Consider the following 15,069-nt stretch of genomic DNA (forward strand, 5'->3'; position numbering starts at 1 on the left):
AGGAATGGTTGTGCAAAGGATCAACTCTGGACCCTTGACTCTGAGGGCAATGTAGTAGTGTGCAGTAGCTAGATGCAAGGCAAGTGCAGTGACAATTCACTCCAAGGGCTTTGCTTTCATGGTCTGCAGTACCAGGAATTGGGGGCGGGGACAGACCCAAGAAAGGCCGTGTGCATGAGGCGTCGAGGGGGATCCGGTTTCACGTCTCAGAGAGACAAAAAACCCGAGCCAACACTCTGTATCCCCCTTCCGCATGAAAGACTCGGTACCAACAAAAAAAAAGGGTAGAAAAGTGACAGGTAACACACACACGAGAGTCCTCAAAGGCAAAATCCAGATCTCTTTCTCCCCCAGTCCCAATCATGTTACTGATCGGGCATAACTACACTATTCAGATACGTCACCTGTCATGAAGAGAAGCGGTCAGCACACACACACACACACACACACACACACACACACACAAAAATGCAAAAACGCGGGCTATGAAGTGTGATTCGGTGGATAAACAGGGACGGGCACGGCCGAAGTGGCTAGCTCAGAAGGGAAAACCGACTAGTCGAGAGGGGCAAAATTGAAATGATCTTACGAAGGGCTCCATGATAGCCACCAAAGCAGTTATCTTCTCCTGGGCATCTGAACCAGCCAGATCCTCATCAGCCATAGGCTTGCCCATTGTGAAACTGCGTAGACGTAGCAACTTGATGTTCTCATTGTTGGCCTCGTAACCCTAATTTGTTTGTCAGCATTGAACCTTGGTACCGTGGAGCCTGGCGCGGTTGTGAACCATGGTTCCAACAGCGGCTTCCCGGTCCCTTTTCTCCGACAAAGGGGCAAATTTGGTCGGTTTGTGTCTGTGGTGCTCGAGTGTGAAGGATGAACCAGCCCATTCACGGAGTCTGGCTTCTTGGTTCGATTCAGGGAGAATGACCCGGGATTGAAGCCATGGATGCGTGCAGGCAGGGAGCCCACCCTCTCGGCAGAGTGGGAGTCTATCTGATCTCTATGATCTCATCAAGTCATTGCACCCATATGACTCGTGGATCGAGATGGAAGTAAATTCCGGGTTGAGGAGCCACCGGTCGGAGGGCGAAAGACACGCAACCTGGATGGTGAGCCCTACGATCCGCCCGTCACAAGCACCCTCGGGCACCACAGGCATCACACAATCTTCAACCGTTGATGATAGAAAAAGGTGACAAGGGAGAGGGAAAGGGGAAGGAGAAGTAAGGTCTCGGTATCGAGACCATCGACTAGGGGGTAGTTTACCTTGGGCTTAACCTTGAGAGCAGATTCCCTGTTGTGATGCGTAAAGGCATCGACAACCGCGTCGTCATCGTCCGATGCGCCTTTCAGAAACTCGCGGCGCAGCTCGGGCTCCCGGAGTACCTCCTTCCAGCGGTCCGCATGCTCATCGATGTCCTCTCGAAGCAGGGCAAGAGGCTCGGCCTCTGGGTTCCACAGACCACAGCCTGAACGCAAAATGGTGAGTCCGGTGATTATGACGGAAGAGAGGAGAGAGGCCGATCAGACATACCGACAAAACAAGAGCCAGGTTGGAAGTGCACATAGTATGCGGCATAGGGGCCCTTCTTGCCAGTGCGAGACCTGCATGACATTTAGTGGACTCCTCCAGACATGAGCGTCAAGACTTACCACGCTGCAGAGAAATGGGTCTGGTCACCGTCAGCATAAGCGCCGCTAATGGAGATCACAGTCACACCAGAACATTCGTCACACGCATGAGGAACCTGGAACCTGGGGAGGGAACACAATGCATACCTTGTATGGAAGTGGATTCTTGCTGAAGCGGACATCCCTGTGAACGCGGAAGATCTAGGAACGTCAGTGAGGGGCCTGTCAAGGATCATGGATCCAGGATACACCGTAGGTGATATGGGTGACGTGGTGACAGGGCAGGGATAGGTGCCTACCAGGTCCTTTGGAGGGAGTTCGGGGACCGTGGCATCAACCCCCGATATCTTGGACGTGAGACTCTCAACAAAGGTCTCAAAGTCCTTCTTTGCCGCGCGGTAATCCGGATCGTGCGCTGTGCAGAATTAGCCAGCGACTCCCACTGTATATCCGTGAGGCGTGTCTCTCACGTACCCTTCATCCATTCGCGGTCGTTGTTCTCCGCCAGGTCGACCAGAAATAGCTTGGTGTTGGGGTGCAGTGTCTCATCTTCATATGGAACATCGCCTGCCTCTCGCGCCTTGGGCTTCGCGATCACCACTTCCTTACCGGGTCCCAGGCCGGCCCTGACCCCTTCGCGCCACAGTTCTTGGCCCTTTACGTTACCGGTGCGTTGTCGTGAGACCCCCTTGGCACTGGCCTTGAGTTCGGTGTCCTCGCTCTCGGAATTCTCTTCCGGCTCTTGCTCATCTGAGGAAGATTCTTTCTCTTCGTACGCGGACCCGGAAGTGGCGCCCTGCGAGTCATCGGACTCGAGACCATTGTCCGAGCTTTCTTCAAAGTACTTGCTTGTCTTCGTCGTGGATTTAGCCCGGTTGGTCAAGTCGACGTTCGACCTGACCCGTTTGACCTCCGGTCCCACGGCGGAGAGTCGAGCTGAAGCGCGTCGCTTTGGCGCCACAGGCGCTTCAGGCGACGCGACAGGCCGAGACGAGCGAGGCATTTTCAATTCTTGAATCCTGCGCGGTGAAACTGGTTTTTTTTTTTCTCTCTATATTTTCACGGCGTAAAAGAGGATCTGTCCACAATCAAAATGCCCTCCAAAAGGTCCAAATAAGCAAAAATAAGCAGAGAGTTGAGGAGTCGAAGTGTAGAGAAGTAAGTAATAAACGCCCAAGGGGCCTAAAACCGGCTTTGCGTATTGAACGGCTCCGCTTTTGATCCGAAACCCTGACAACTTGACTTGCAGGGAATCGCTGAAGAAGACAAATTGAGTTATTTCCTGACTGGTTTTCTGTGGGTTTTATAGTGTTTGTCTTGGCTCAGAAGACACGTAGAGCTCATATGCAACATAGTATCGGTCGCTGTGCTGATTATGCCACAAGATAAGTTACATACCAGAGCCACTACCACTTTCACCAACTTACAGGCCGGTTTTCGACCCTTCCTGTCTCAACCGTTTGTTTTAAAGAGGAAGATGATTCTTTTTTAAAATGGTTACCTAGTCAAAAATGTAGTATCCTTAAGCTTTATATTTTTGGAATAAGTTAGGAATTTTCGGTATCAAACTGCGCGGCGTTTAAAGTTGATAGTCTCGAATTTCCCTGTAAGTTATTGGGAGTCACTTAGTATGGGGATTACCTGCAAAAAAAGGAAAAAGTCGATCAGCGATTTCTTTTAGATCTTATAGTAGATATGCCGGATACGATGGCCCCTGAATTCTAGCTGACTGTTAAATGACGTTTACACAAAAAGCGAACTGGATAGTAATGGTATGGTTCAAAAGAGGCGACATTTGCTGATTTACGCAATGAGACTAAAAGATGTAGAGAGACTTTTGCAACGGTACCTATACACGTTAAGATGGTTATATGGTTCCAATAAGCCATCGACGTCTCCATAATCATCCCTATGCCAGAGATGTCGGTGACAACGGATTGGAACCCAAAAGAAAGGTATCCTGGCCAGTTTAATAGCCATCAGATCTGCCAGTATGAGATCAGCCCCATATAACGATCCCGGCAGGTCTTGAACAGCTCTTTTTAATTGAACTGAGTCCTATCACTTTAAGCTTGGCTCGGTAGTATCTAGTCTGGTGCCTGGGATTTACGGTCATGAGTTAGTGCCCTGAGTTTGGCCTTGGATTTTGATCTCAATTGACGATTACAATTCTGGAGAAGGGGGTTACGTGGATTTGCTGATCCTATTGAACCATTGAGCCTAAGACAGAGCCAGTGAGATAAGTTTGGCCCCAGATGTTGAGGCCGATGGTTGGTCGCCGTGCTGAGGAGTCGGTTTGTATCCACGTCAATGTAAGAAGCAATCTGTTGCAAGTTTGATCGATCGCAAATATTCCAAGAGCGAAGAGAGACCAAACAGCGAAGCCAGGTAGAGCCTAGGCGCACCTCTAAACAGCAAACAGGTATTTCAGAGGAAACCAACATCCTCCGAGTGGTGTTTGTCTTCCAGTCTCAGAATGTCATCAAGACAGTCGTACAGTCCGTCATGGGCTCTGCTATTATTCTGCATAGCCGCCATACACTACAAGTGAAGTTTTAAGTAAAGCTTTAAGTAAAGCTTCAATTAAAGCTTCAAGTGAAGCTACAAGTGAAGTTAGAAATGAAGTTACAAATGGAGTTACTAATGAGGCTACTAGAGAATCGAAAATTGACCAAAGTTTGTCATATTGATAGCTTTTTTTGGTGTTTTTTTGGTTTTATCTTTGGTCAAGTATTGTTTTCAGCCTGCAGGCGTCGTCGCCTGCAGGCGAATTTGCTAAGAATAACCCCGTAGGGTATCGACATGAAAAAAAGAAATAAGAATAAAAAAGCCGGGGGATCGGCCGGAGCCGAAGGAAAAAACCAGGAAGTAAAACCCAGACGGAAACGTTGACCGTTTCCGTTTTGCAGAAACTTGTCCTCGAGCGAGGACACCGTTGAGAGAAGGCCGTTCTGATTAAGTTGAACGGCCGTGAGAAGCACGACGAGATGCGCGGCGACGGTGCTTGCGCTTGCCTCCTCGCTGATTCTGACACACGCTATCAAAAAAAGCCATGTTGACAGGGGGGTTGTCAGTGGGCATGTCAGATTGCGAGCGATTGCTCGCTTGCTCATAGGGAGCAGGGCAGAACGGATCAGAGTTTGACCGGATGTTCTGTGCTGTAGCGTGCGGGATGTAGACGCGAGGAGCCTGGCTGTTTGTCGAGCTTGTTGCGCGGTGATGAGGGTGGCGGTAGCGAGGAACCGGAGTAGCCTGCTCATCTTGAGACTCTTCCTCCGTAGCCTGCTGCTCATGAAGCAGGTGTTCTTCAGCCTGATGGCCCTGAGCCAGGTGGGTCTGACTCATAACAACTTCATCGTGATGGTACGGACCAGTGTTTTGACGAGCCACGTATTCGGGGTTGTACTGCTGAATTCGAGGCAGCTGAGGCTGGTACTCATGAGACACAAATTCAGGGCTGTACTGCGGGACCTGAGGCAGCTGATGCAAGTATGGATAAGGCACGAATTCGGGGCTGTACTGCGGGACCTGAAGCAGTTGAGGCTGGTATTGATGAGGTCCGAATTCGGGGCTGTACTCTTGGGCCTGAGGCAGTTGAGGCTGGTATTGATGAGGCACGAAGCCCGGGCTGTACTGCTGGACCCGAGGCAGCTGAGGAGTGTATGGATGAGGCACAAAGCCGGGGCTGTACTGCTGGACCCGAGGCAGCTGAGGAGTGTATGGTTGAGGCACGAAGCCGGGGCTGTATTGGTGAACCCGAGGCAGCTGAGGATTGTATGGATGAGGCACGAATTCGGGGCTGTACTGCGGGACCTGAGGCAGTCGAGGCTCGTATTGACGAGGCACAAATTCGGGGCTGTACTCCTGGGCCTGAGGCAGTCGAGACTCGTATTGACGAGGCACGAATTCGGGGCTGTACTCCTGGACCCGAGGCAGTCGAGACTGCTGCTGATTAGCCTGTGGAGTTGGTGAAGCTCGTAGAGTCTGCTCCTGGAAAATAAGTTGAAACGGCATAGTCTCAAATGGAGGAAGCTGGGATGGCACGATGGTAAGGGACAGCACTTGGGGGAGGTACATCAACAGCAGTGTCGGCATAAGGGAAGCGCCATTGGCGATCAAATCCACCATTTCCTGTGACACTGGCAACATGAGTGTTGGTATTGGGATTAAAAGGAGGATCGATCTCCCCAGAATCACGTTGACCGGAGCGGCGCATTTCAGGGGTTCGCTGAACGTTGGCATCAGTGTAGTTTAGCGGAAGTCGGGTCGGGCGAGGTGTAGCCTGAGAAGACTTCTCAGAAGAATCATCTTTGACATTCTCCGCGGACTTGGTCCAAGGGAAGGTAGCAGGCTGCTCAGGGTTAGAGGCATTGCGTCGAGAGTGAAGCTCTTGGGCGTCAGTTCCAGTAGCCTGTGCATAGCTGAGGGAGCTCGGCTGAACACTGAAACGAATAAGGGGCGAAGACAATGGACGCTGGAAGCGAGACTGGAGATTTTCTCTCTCGGTAGTCTGTTGAGCAGCTTGGGTTCGCTGATCAAAAAAATCAGGCAAAGCCGCACCAGGAATCACTGGAGCAGGAAGAGGTGTAGGAGGGAAATCTGGAGCAGAAACCACTGGAGTAGCACGAGGAATCGCAACGACTGTCGTCTGGCTGTCGGAAGATTTCACACTGGCTGTGTCTGAGATGGTATCGTGGAGTGCAGATTCATTCTTTTCATCATCATAGTCATAGCGGGGGACCTTATGATGGCCTCTGTATCCAGCTATGACGAACCGGCGCAAGATGCATTGCTCATACTCGATGGAATCTTTGAAAAGCAACAATTCGGTGGCGTCATGATTCCACGAGAACCAGTGGCGACCAAACAGTCTGCGCACCAGAGGATTCACGTGGCCATTGTGGTAACCGTCCTTCTCAAGGCTCTTGGTGTCTATCTTGCCCTTGGACATCAGGTAGGCATATACCTAGAGAAACTGGGGTTTAGCATAGTTCACAAGGCGTTTTTGCAGAAACTTTCAGTACCTGGTAATCTGCCAAAGCGAATTTATCGGCGTAGTTCAAGGTGTCGAATGGGAAATAATTGCACCAGTCATGGTCCAAAATCTTCTCAAGCTCAGGCAGCTCAGATTTGTAGGCAATGTTGTACTTCTGGCGTGGGTTGAGACCGGGGCAAAGAACTCCAGCCCAGGTAAGCTCGCGGAGCAAGCGGATATCAAGACCCACGGTTGGCAAATCCTTTCGTGTAGCCATGCGAAGATTGTTGATCATCTGCTTCAAGACCTCAAAGATTTGATTGCGGTCGTGAACAGTGTACATGCCGGTTGCATACCATGGGAACTGTAAGGAAAGATACTGAGGTTAGCACAGCAGCACAAACAGGGAAGTGATGTGATGTGTAAAATGAAAGCACTCACCTTCCAGATAGCACTGATGAGGGACTCATAGCATCGCTGGGGAACTCGGTTTGCAAATACACTCTGCAGCATGTTAGTCAAATTATGTGAAAGACGACCCAAGAAAGGGTAAACATACCCGGTAAGGTGTGTCTGAATGACGACCAAGACAGTAGAGCTCCTCGTGGGTGATAAAACCATCAAAGCCATTTGACCATTCTGGGATGTCTTCCAGCATAATAGGAGAACCGTTGGTCCACTTGATGCACTTTGCCATTGGGAAAATTGCTTTCAGTAGCGCATCTTGGCTGCTGAGTGAAACCTCGACGTGGCGACCAGCCATCCGGGGAGCACTGGTAGTATCATAGGCATTGCCTAGGCGCTGAACAACCTGTGCAGCAATGTTTTGAGAGGTAAATTCAACGTAGCAATCCATAGTCTTGCCAGTGGAACGGTCCATTATGATATGAATGGGACAGGCACCATTGTGGTTTGCCAGCCACTGAGCGTCAGGACCAAGGAAAGAAACAACCTCCTTTCGGGTGAGACCGAAGACGATCTGGGGATGGTTAGCAAGCAGAACTGGTCAGACAGCTGGATTGGCATCGGAGAATAGAAAGGCACTCACACTAGAGATCTGCACAACACCAAAATCACTTGGCTTCACCATGTCCACAGCAGAGACAAACGGGATCCTATCTTTCTCGAGCAGATCATAGACTGAAAGCCGCTCCATGATGCTCAAGGCCTCCAGATCAGGGACATCGTCCCCACCATTGCAAGGCCACGCCATCACTTGACGGGAAATGAAATCACTGTTGGGGCAACGAAAGGATGTGGGAATGACTGGAGAAGGAACGGCAGAAGAGGGAACGGTGGAAGCGAGAACAGCAGAAGAGGGAACAGCAGAGGGAACGGGGGAAGCGAGAACGATAGAAGAGAGGACGGCAGAGGGAACGGGGGAAGCGAGAACGATAGAAGAGAGAACGGCAGAGGGAACGGGGGAAGTGAGAACGGCAGAAGCGAGAACAGCAGAAGCGAGAACAGCAGAAGCGAGAACAGCAGAAGAGAGAATGATAGAAGAAGCAATTGATGAAGCTTGAGTAGGAAGGTTCTTCGAACGAATGCGCTCAGGATCAAATCTCGAAACAACATCAGCACCCACACCAGTCTTTCTCCCAGCAGCCTCGTCAGAAGCACCGTCTCCTCCAAAAGCAGGCACAACTTTCTTGTTCTCGGAAGGCTGCAAATCAGCTGGCCCAGAAGTGGAAGAGGTCAATGGCTTTGCACGGGAGTCAAGACCAGACTGTTTAGTTGAAGGTGACAGTTGTGCGCTATTGAGTGCAGATGCATGTGTCTCTGTGCTCACACGGGAGTTGCTCGAGTCTAGAAGACCTTGCTCTTCTTTATTATCATCTTTGTTGCTTTCACGGTTGGCATCCAACACAGGTTTGGATGAAAAGGAACCGGGTTTGTCTAGCAGTGCCTGCAAAATTATATATATCATGATCAGCACGAACTTCCATGACGGTACATGAATGGTGTTCGCAAGTTTGAGCTCACATTATCAGAGAAAGACTCAGAGTGATCCCAATCCTCAAGATTCAGCATCTCCACGTCCCCTGGGTTTGGCCTGGCGGGTTCCAGCCATCCTCGAAGGGCTCGAATCAGTCGAGTAAAGGACATACTGGACTTAGGGCAAGTGCGCGTGGTGATAATATTGAGGGCGTACGAACAAGACGGGGAGGTGACGATCGGAGAAGTTCCGCTGGCAGGAGCGTGGCTTTTAAACCGGTGGTGGCCCCACGTCCCTTTACTGCCACAGCCAGTTTTCACTCCCCACCAACTGCCTCGATGAATACGAAATTCGGAGGATTTATACTTAAATGTATTTTCTATATTCTGTCTTCTTTAAAAAATTCAATTGCTTCCAGGGAAAGGTGGAAAAGCAATGTTTGGAGTTCTCGAGTCGGCGCGGGAGCGTGTTGTCACGTACTTTTCGCGGGCGTCCGGCCACGTCCAGCCACGCCCCTGATGTTTATCCTCAGCCAACCTAGGAAGCCTTACTCAATGGCGCTTCTGTGGATTGCAGATCCTATAGAATCTAGTCGACTTTGATCTGACTCTTATTCCAGGCGTATTTGATATGTACATCTGCTTCTATTCCCCCAGACAATGTGGGTCGTCCCATAAGCGCATCTATACGCAGGTTCCCTGGCAATCTACCGTCTAGCTCAAGTAAGATTCTTTGTATATATAAGGAGTTTGTCGTACATTATGGAAATTTCAGGCTTGGACATCGTACCAGCTTTATATAGAAATCAGCTGCGTAATCTAGTACCGTACGCAACTGAGTACAAAATATTGAGAAGTATGGTGATCGACCATGGTTCCTAGGGTTCATGCCTATGAATGAGCCATGTCGGCAACAAAAATGATTCATCACCTGAGGAATCTATGTAGGACTAGCTCGAGACAAAGATTTCCAGTATATAAGGGGGTTCTCACACAAGTGAGAATCTCCAGACTTGAACAGCTCAGTAACCAATTCAAAGATTATCTCTCATGCTCTTCCTCCACCTCAGATTCTCCTCAGATCCTGCAGCAGCAAGAGCAGACCTCGTTCTCCAATATATTCGCCTCCACCTCAATTTGCCGTTGAAACGTTGTTCTTGGCCGTAGGGCTTGCGTAAAGCTCCGTGTAGTCGAATAGCCAAGTGAGGCTCTCTCCGCTCTCAGTTGTATTTACACGCGGTGGTGAGTACCTAGCGTCTTCGGGACTCTGCTCCATGAGCTCCGAATTGAGGCCTTCGGCTTCATCGTTGGACTCTTCTTGTTCAGCATGTTGGATGGAATTGAACAAGAAGACCAGTCTGGTGCGTAATCTTGGCAACGTAGCAATTTGCCCACGGGTCTTGGTCTTGCTAGACATTAAATGAATCTAGGCTGAGACTGAGCCAGCGTTGTTTCCCTCCGGGCTGCTTGGGTCATCGAGTAGATGATATGGTCTTAATATGTTCTCTGCAGTTCCTTGCCCTGAGATTTCGATCTGTGCAAAGTGAAACGACAGAGTTGCGGTACCGACTTGTATATCGGCAACTCTGTCCGAATTGACTACGAGGATCTCGATGACTCTACTATCTCTCCCTTACAGGCCTATATAGTATGGTAGGTACCAGTAAAAGCTTCTCAGAATCATTGCAGCCTGTGCTATCTGTACAGGGAAAGGTGGGAAACACAAGGTCATTCATTATTCGGATTCAGCAACAAGAAAACGCTAGGGAATTTAATCGAACTGTGTCATGGTTAGTAATCGTCAATAGCTGCAAGTCAATGCAAACATACCGGCGTCAAGAAAGATTCGGCAACGAATCGAGCACGCGCATTCAAGAAGAGCTTCATTTCCGAGATTTCCTTGTCTACTTCTTCCATGAACTGGATGACAAAGTCGACTAATTTGTGCTTGAGCAACATCTCGACATGAGTGTTGGTTATGAGGAAGGAGATATCATATCCCTGATCTAATTAGCCATGAACAGTTTCAATGTACCAGTGTAACCTACCTCAACAGGCTTCCGGCGCAAGATGAAGAACGACTCGGCTCGTTGGGTCAGGAAACGAGTAAACTTGTGAACTTGGGAAAGTCAGTAGATATACTTCGTTCACTGCTCATCTCATACTCACCGAGAATGTGTTCGATCTCGTCGGCCTGCTTGATCCTCAGACTGATTCTGACACTGTTCACACTGGGTTCGACGAGCATGCGCTCGTTCTCGTTGCGGGAGATGGTCAATGGGTTTAGCAAAACCTCAGGGCTGCTCTGGGCTTCAATTTCGGGCACATTGTCTAGAGCAATGCGGTCAGCAGGCGAATCCACCATGTATGTTTCAAGGTCTAGACGTACGGCGTTCCGATGTTTGGGATGCGAAGTTGGAGATCGCAAGAGCGGCAGTCAGGGAGGAGCGGCAGGCCTGCAAGTATGGCCTCAAGCTTTGCGACTGGACTGGTGTTAGTTTCAGAGGTATACATCTTGGCCGAACGAGACTCACCATGGTGGAAGGCAATTGGTAGCTTCCACAGGTAGTAAGTAGGGTAGCTCGCGGATGATCTCAGCCCCCAATAGGCGCTGAACCCAGGGAGTTAAGTAGCAAAGTTTGTGCAGACAAACGCCCAAGCACAAATGTTCAAGAGAAAAGACTCCGAACAATTGAAGAGTGAAGGTAGAACACGAAGATAACAGAGTGTCTAGGCAGAGGGGAAGGTTGACGTCCGAGTGGGCGGTGATGATGGTGTTTGGACAGTTTGCACTGTCCCCCACGCTTCCTTGCCTTCTCTGTTTACCCTCTCAGCTCTTTCAAGCTCTTGATTCTTCAAACCTTATCGTTCAATTCTATCTAATATGTCGGCTATACCGAGTAAGTCTGGATGAATCTATGACTCCCGATGGTCACTGACAAACCTAGTCATTGTTAAGCATGCGGGCAAGCGCCACGAAGTTGAGCTCGATCCGACATCCAACGGCGAAACGCTCAAGTACCAACTGTTCTCTTTGACCGGTGTTGAACCCGATCGTCAGAAGGTCTTGATCAAAGGTGGTCAACTCAAGGATGACACCGCACTTTCCTCTCTCAACGCCAAACCCGGGCAGATGTTTATGATGATGGGCACGCCATCCGGTGGCCAGGGTTCCGCTGACCTCGGTCGGCCGAAAGAGACTATCAAATTCTTGGAGGATATGACGGAGGCGGATCTGGCCCGGCAGGAGGGTGCTACCCCGGCTGGTCTACAGAACTTGGGCAACACATGCTACCTCAATTCTTCTCTACAAGCTTTGCGCAGCGTCCCGGAGCTTCAAGAAGAGCTTCTTCGGTATCGCTCAGACGCAGGAGCTGGTGGCTCGGGACTCTCTGATCTCAGCAATTTTGGTCTCGGTGGCTTGGGAGGTTCGCGAGACTTGGCCGCTGCCCTGCGAGACCTGTTTAAGCAGATGTCCGAGACCCAAGTCGGCATCCCTCCATTGATGTTCCTCAACGCCCTCCGCGCCGTTTTTCCTCAATTCGCCCAGCGTGACCGAAACGGACAAGGATACGCCCAGCAAGATGCTGAGGAAGCCTTTTCTCAGATCATCAACCAACTGAGAGCCAAGCTGACTATCACGGAAGGAGAGGGAGAGTCTGCCACGAAAACCACTTTTGTCGACAAATATCTCGCAGGACAATTCGAATCGGTCACCGAATGTGAGGACCCGGCCGCCAAGGAACTCGGCGAGGAACCAAGCCAAAGTTCCGATGTGTTCTACAAGCTTGATTGTCATATTGGCAAGGAAACCAACCATTTGCAGGATGGAATTCTGTCTGGTTTGGAAGAGCAAATTGAAAAGAATTCTCCTCTTCTTGGCACCAACTCTCTATACAAAAAGCGATCTCGTATCGCCCGTCTACCCAAATATCTCACGGTGCACTTTGTCCGCTTCTTCTGGAAGCGTGAGACTCAGAAGAAGGCGAAGATCATGCGCAAAGTGACTTTCCCTGCTGAGTTGGATGTCGTGGAGTTCTGTACCGACAATCTTCGGAAAGAACTCATCCCCATTCGGGACAAGGTTCGCGAGATTCGAAAGGAGGAAATTGATGTTGAGCGTGCCCAGAAGCGTCAAAGGGTTGCCGTGGAACGGGAACAGCGGCAGAAGAAGGAAACCGACCTGGGAGAGAGCGTAGAGCCTATGCAAAAGAAGAAGGCCACTGAAGAGGCTAAGTCGAAGGACAAGGACGGCGATAGCCAGATGGAGGAGACCTTCAAGACCGACGCCGAATACGAAGCCGAAAAGACCGAATCTATCCGCGTTGCCAAGAAGGAACTCCAAGAGTTGGTCAAACAGCAGGGCTCTGGAGACAGTGGCACCAACCAGTCTGGTCTTTACGAGCTTCGTGCCGTGATCACCCACCAGGGTGCCAGTGCCGATAGCGGCCACTACACGGCATATGTCAAGCAGCAGAACAAAGATGATGCTCAGACCGGCAACAAGCGACGCGAAACAGACGACAAGTGGTGGTGGTTCAACGATGATACCGTGACCGAGGTCGAGGCACAGAAGATTGAGACCCTTTCTGGTGGTGGTAAGTTCTTTCATTCTATCTTTTCGATGGAACTTGACTAACAGTATGTTAGGTGAATCTCACTCTGCTCTCATCTGTCTTTACCGTGCTATTGACCTGCCCACGGAATAATTCGAGATATCGAGATCGTATGATTTAAGATCTATTCACACGAAACCTCCCGATGTTGTCTAGATGAATACAACGATGAACATGATTGATGCTCGTCTCTATGCCATAATAACAATTCATTCTGCCATTCACTTAGCACCTAGATCATACTGCGATGTTAGACGGTGACTTGTACTCCATAGGAAGATAGCAAATGACGACATAACTTGAGGGACTTCACGTGACCTCCGCCTCGGCTCTCGGAAATCCGATCAATGGATTCTCATCTCTAGACAATGTGATCACAATGATCCATTCTCGCATCTTTCCGGCTCTGCGTCAATCGGCGATACGAACGCGACCCTCTTGGCGAGTACCGGTTCGAAAATCCAGCACCGCACCCAATGGCCCGACCCAACCATCACGGTGGCCGCGCCGTCTGATTTACGCGGGAATATTTGGAGCTCTTGGCGTGGGTGCAGGGAAATGGATGGACGACAAAGTCTCAGCGCCACCTGCCCCAGGGTCTGTAGAAGACCGAATGGAGCTCCAGGAAATACAACGCGTGTTCGAAATTGGCCTCCCTATCGTGCAGGAGCTGCGCCGGAACCCGGATTATGAGGAGAAGGACGTCTACGAGAACTTCTCGGAGGATCATAAGGAACACCGCCTGACTTCTGGCCCCTTGGCTGGCAGCAGAGGTCTGGGATTACAGGTTGGTTGTCCTCGTTCTGGCGTTTGGCGTTTGGCTTCTGCTTGTGGTCGGTGCTCATGTTGCCCTATCACACGAATGCCGAACGTCTGAACTGCCGAACCTCGGGATCCCGTTTGATCTAACTTCTTTTCCTGCATGACAGAAAGTATTTTGGAACGATAAAGAGAAGAAGATTGTTAGCGTGGTCTTCCTTGGGCCTGGCCTGGAGGGCTGGCCAACAATGGTTCATGGCGGCGCACTGGGCACGGTCATCGATGAGAACCTGGGACGAGTTGCTATTCGGCATTTCCCTGCCAGAACTGGGCTCACAGCCAATCTCAATCTCAACTATCGCGCCCCGGTCTACTCGGACAACTTCTATACCCTGCATACAACCCTAGACCAGGAACGGAGCACGGACCGTAAGGCCTATGCCCAGTGCGAAGTCCGCGATATGGCAGGTCGACTCTGTGTCGAGGCCACGGGTCTTTTCGTTGTTCCTAAAAAGCTACAGCTCGCTAAAGTTGGGGACCACTTTTGAGTGGATCAATGATGGCTTGATATTGAATGCTCCGGAAGCTCACATTCTGACCGTGTGACATGCAAGTTCCCGTGTCTCGCTAAACGTCGCGATTCACTGTACAGGGCTCATTTCTTTTATTTTACATCTGCATCTTTGCTGGGTTGTATAGCGTGGAAGTCCGTACATTAGACTGGACCCTGACCTGGGCTCTCACTCTCTCTCTCTCTCTCATAGTATCTCCTATCTCATATCCCCTATCTCATAGAGTGAATGCACATATCATACACTTTGATTACGCTTTCGGGGCTGGGTCTGTTTTTGGAAATGCTCTCCGAAAGCAGAATCGAGGCCCGAGAGTATACTTTCTCTCCACGTTTTCCCCGCCTTTTTGGGGGCAAATCGGCCCCCAATTGAGGAGATTTGGTCGCAAAGAGCCAAGCTGCCTCGGTATTTTCTCGATTTCAAGCCTTTCTGTCCCGGCTATCGCCTTGTCAAGCCTTGGCAATGGAACGCCTTCGCCCCAACATGGAAACCGGTTGATTCGTCTCTCAAGCGGTCACTTCCGATGCCCTAGGTCACGACTCGGTGGGGTTATATTCTGGACAGAGTCGCCTTCTTG

The 15,069-nt window shown here is 50.3% G+C and overlaps 6 protein-coding genes across 6 annotated transcripts; 3 read left to right on the top strand and 3 right to left on the bottom strand.

The window, feature by feature from the left end:
• Positions 1-365: 365 nt before the first annotated feature.
• Positions 366-2,638, bottom strand: N7511_011157 (DUF2461 domain-containing protein; the record flags this gene model as incomplete). The annotated part of the gene is made up of 8 exons (XM_057133534.1): positions 366-404; positions 590-730; positions 1,270-1,472; positions 1,538-1,608; positions 1,657-1,676; positions 1,783-1,836; positions 1,935-2,050; positions 2,110-2,638. The coding sequence occupies 8 exons, from the start codon at positions 2,636-2,638 to the stop codon at positions 366-368; spliced, it is 1,173 nt and encodes a 390-aa protein (XP_056978822.1).
• Positions 2,639-4,926: 2,288 nt separating this feature from the next.
• On the top strand, positions 4,927-5,591 carry N7511_011158 (uncharacterized protein; the record flags this gene model as incomplete). The annotated part of the gene is made up of 2 exons (XM_057133535.1): positions 4,927-4,998; positions 5,091-5,591. 2 exons carry the CDS (start codon positions 4,927-4,929, stop codon positions 5,589-5,591), a joined length of 573 nt encoding a protein of 190 aa, XP_056978823.1.
• A 62-nt stretch (positions 5,592-5,653) lies between these two features.
• N7511_011159 (uncharacterized protein) lies at positions 5,654-8,716 on the bottom strand (the record flags this gene model as incomplete). Its single annotated transcript, XM_057133536.1, has 6 exons — positions 5,654-6,601; positions 6,660-6,974; positions 7,052-7,114; positions 7,170-7,589; positions 7,659-8,516; positions 8,594-8,716. 6 exons carry the CDS (start codon positions 8,714-8,716, stop codon positions 5,654-5,656), a joined length of 2,727 nt encoding a protein of 908 aa, XP_056978824.1.
• Positions 8,717-10,316: 1,600 nt separating this feature from the next.
• On the bottom strand, positions 10,317-11,082 carry N7511_011160 (actin-related protein 2/3 complex subunit 4 family protein; the record flags this gene model as incomplete). The annotated part of the gene is made up of 6 exons (XM_057133537.1): positions 10,317-10,325; positions 10,376-10,546; positions 10,594-10,664; positions 10,715-10,876; positions 10,935-11,028; positions 11,080-11,082. 6 exons carry the CDS (start codon positions 11,080-11,082, stop codon positions 10,317-10,319), a joined length of 510 nt encoding a protein of 169 aa, XP_056978825.1.
• Positions 11,083-11,429: 347 nt separating this feature from the next.
• On the top strand, positions 11,430-13,254 carry N7511_011161 (ubiquitin-specific protease UBP6; the record flags this gene model as incomplete). The annotated part of the gene is made up of 3 exons (XM_057133538.1): positions 11,430-11,445; positions 11,494-13,143; positions 13,196-13,254. 3 exons carry the CDS (start codon positions 11,430-11,432, stop codon positions 13,252-13,254), a joined length of 1,725 nt encoding a protein of 574 aa, XP_056978826.1.
• A 286-nt stretch (positions 13,255-13,540) lies between these two features.
• N7511_011162 (PaaI family thioesterase) lies at positions 13,541-14,468 on the top strand (the record flags this gene model as incomplete). Its single annotated transcript, XM_057133539.1, has 2 exons — positions 13,541-13,948; positions 14,091-14,468. 2 exons carry the CDS (start codon positions 13,541-13,543, stop codon positions 14,466-14,468), a joined length of 786 nt encoding a protein of 261 aa, XP_056978827.1.
• Between the last annotated feature and the right edge of the window lie 601 nt (positions 14,469-15,069).

This window comes from Penicillium nucicola, assembly GCF_028828085.1.
Source record: "Penicillium nucicola strain IBT 29836 chromosome Unknown utg000011l, whole genome shotgun sequence".
Taxonomy (NCBI): Eukaryota; Fungi; Ascomycota; class Eurotiomycetes; order Eurotiales; family Aspergillaceae; genus Penicillium; species Penicillium nucicola.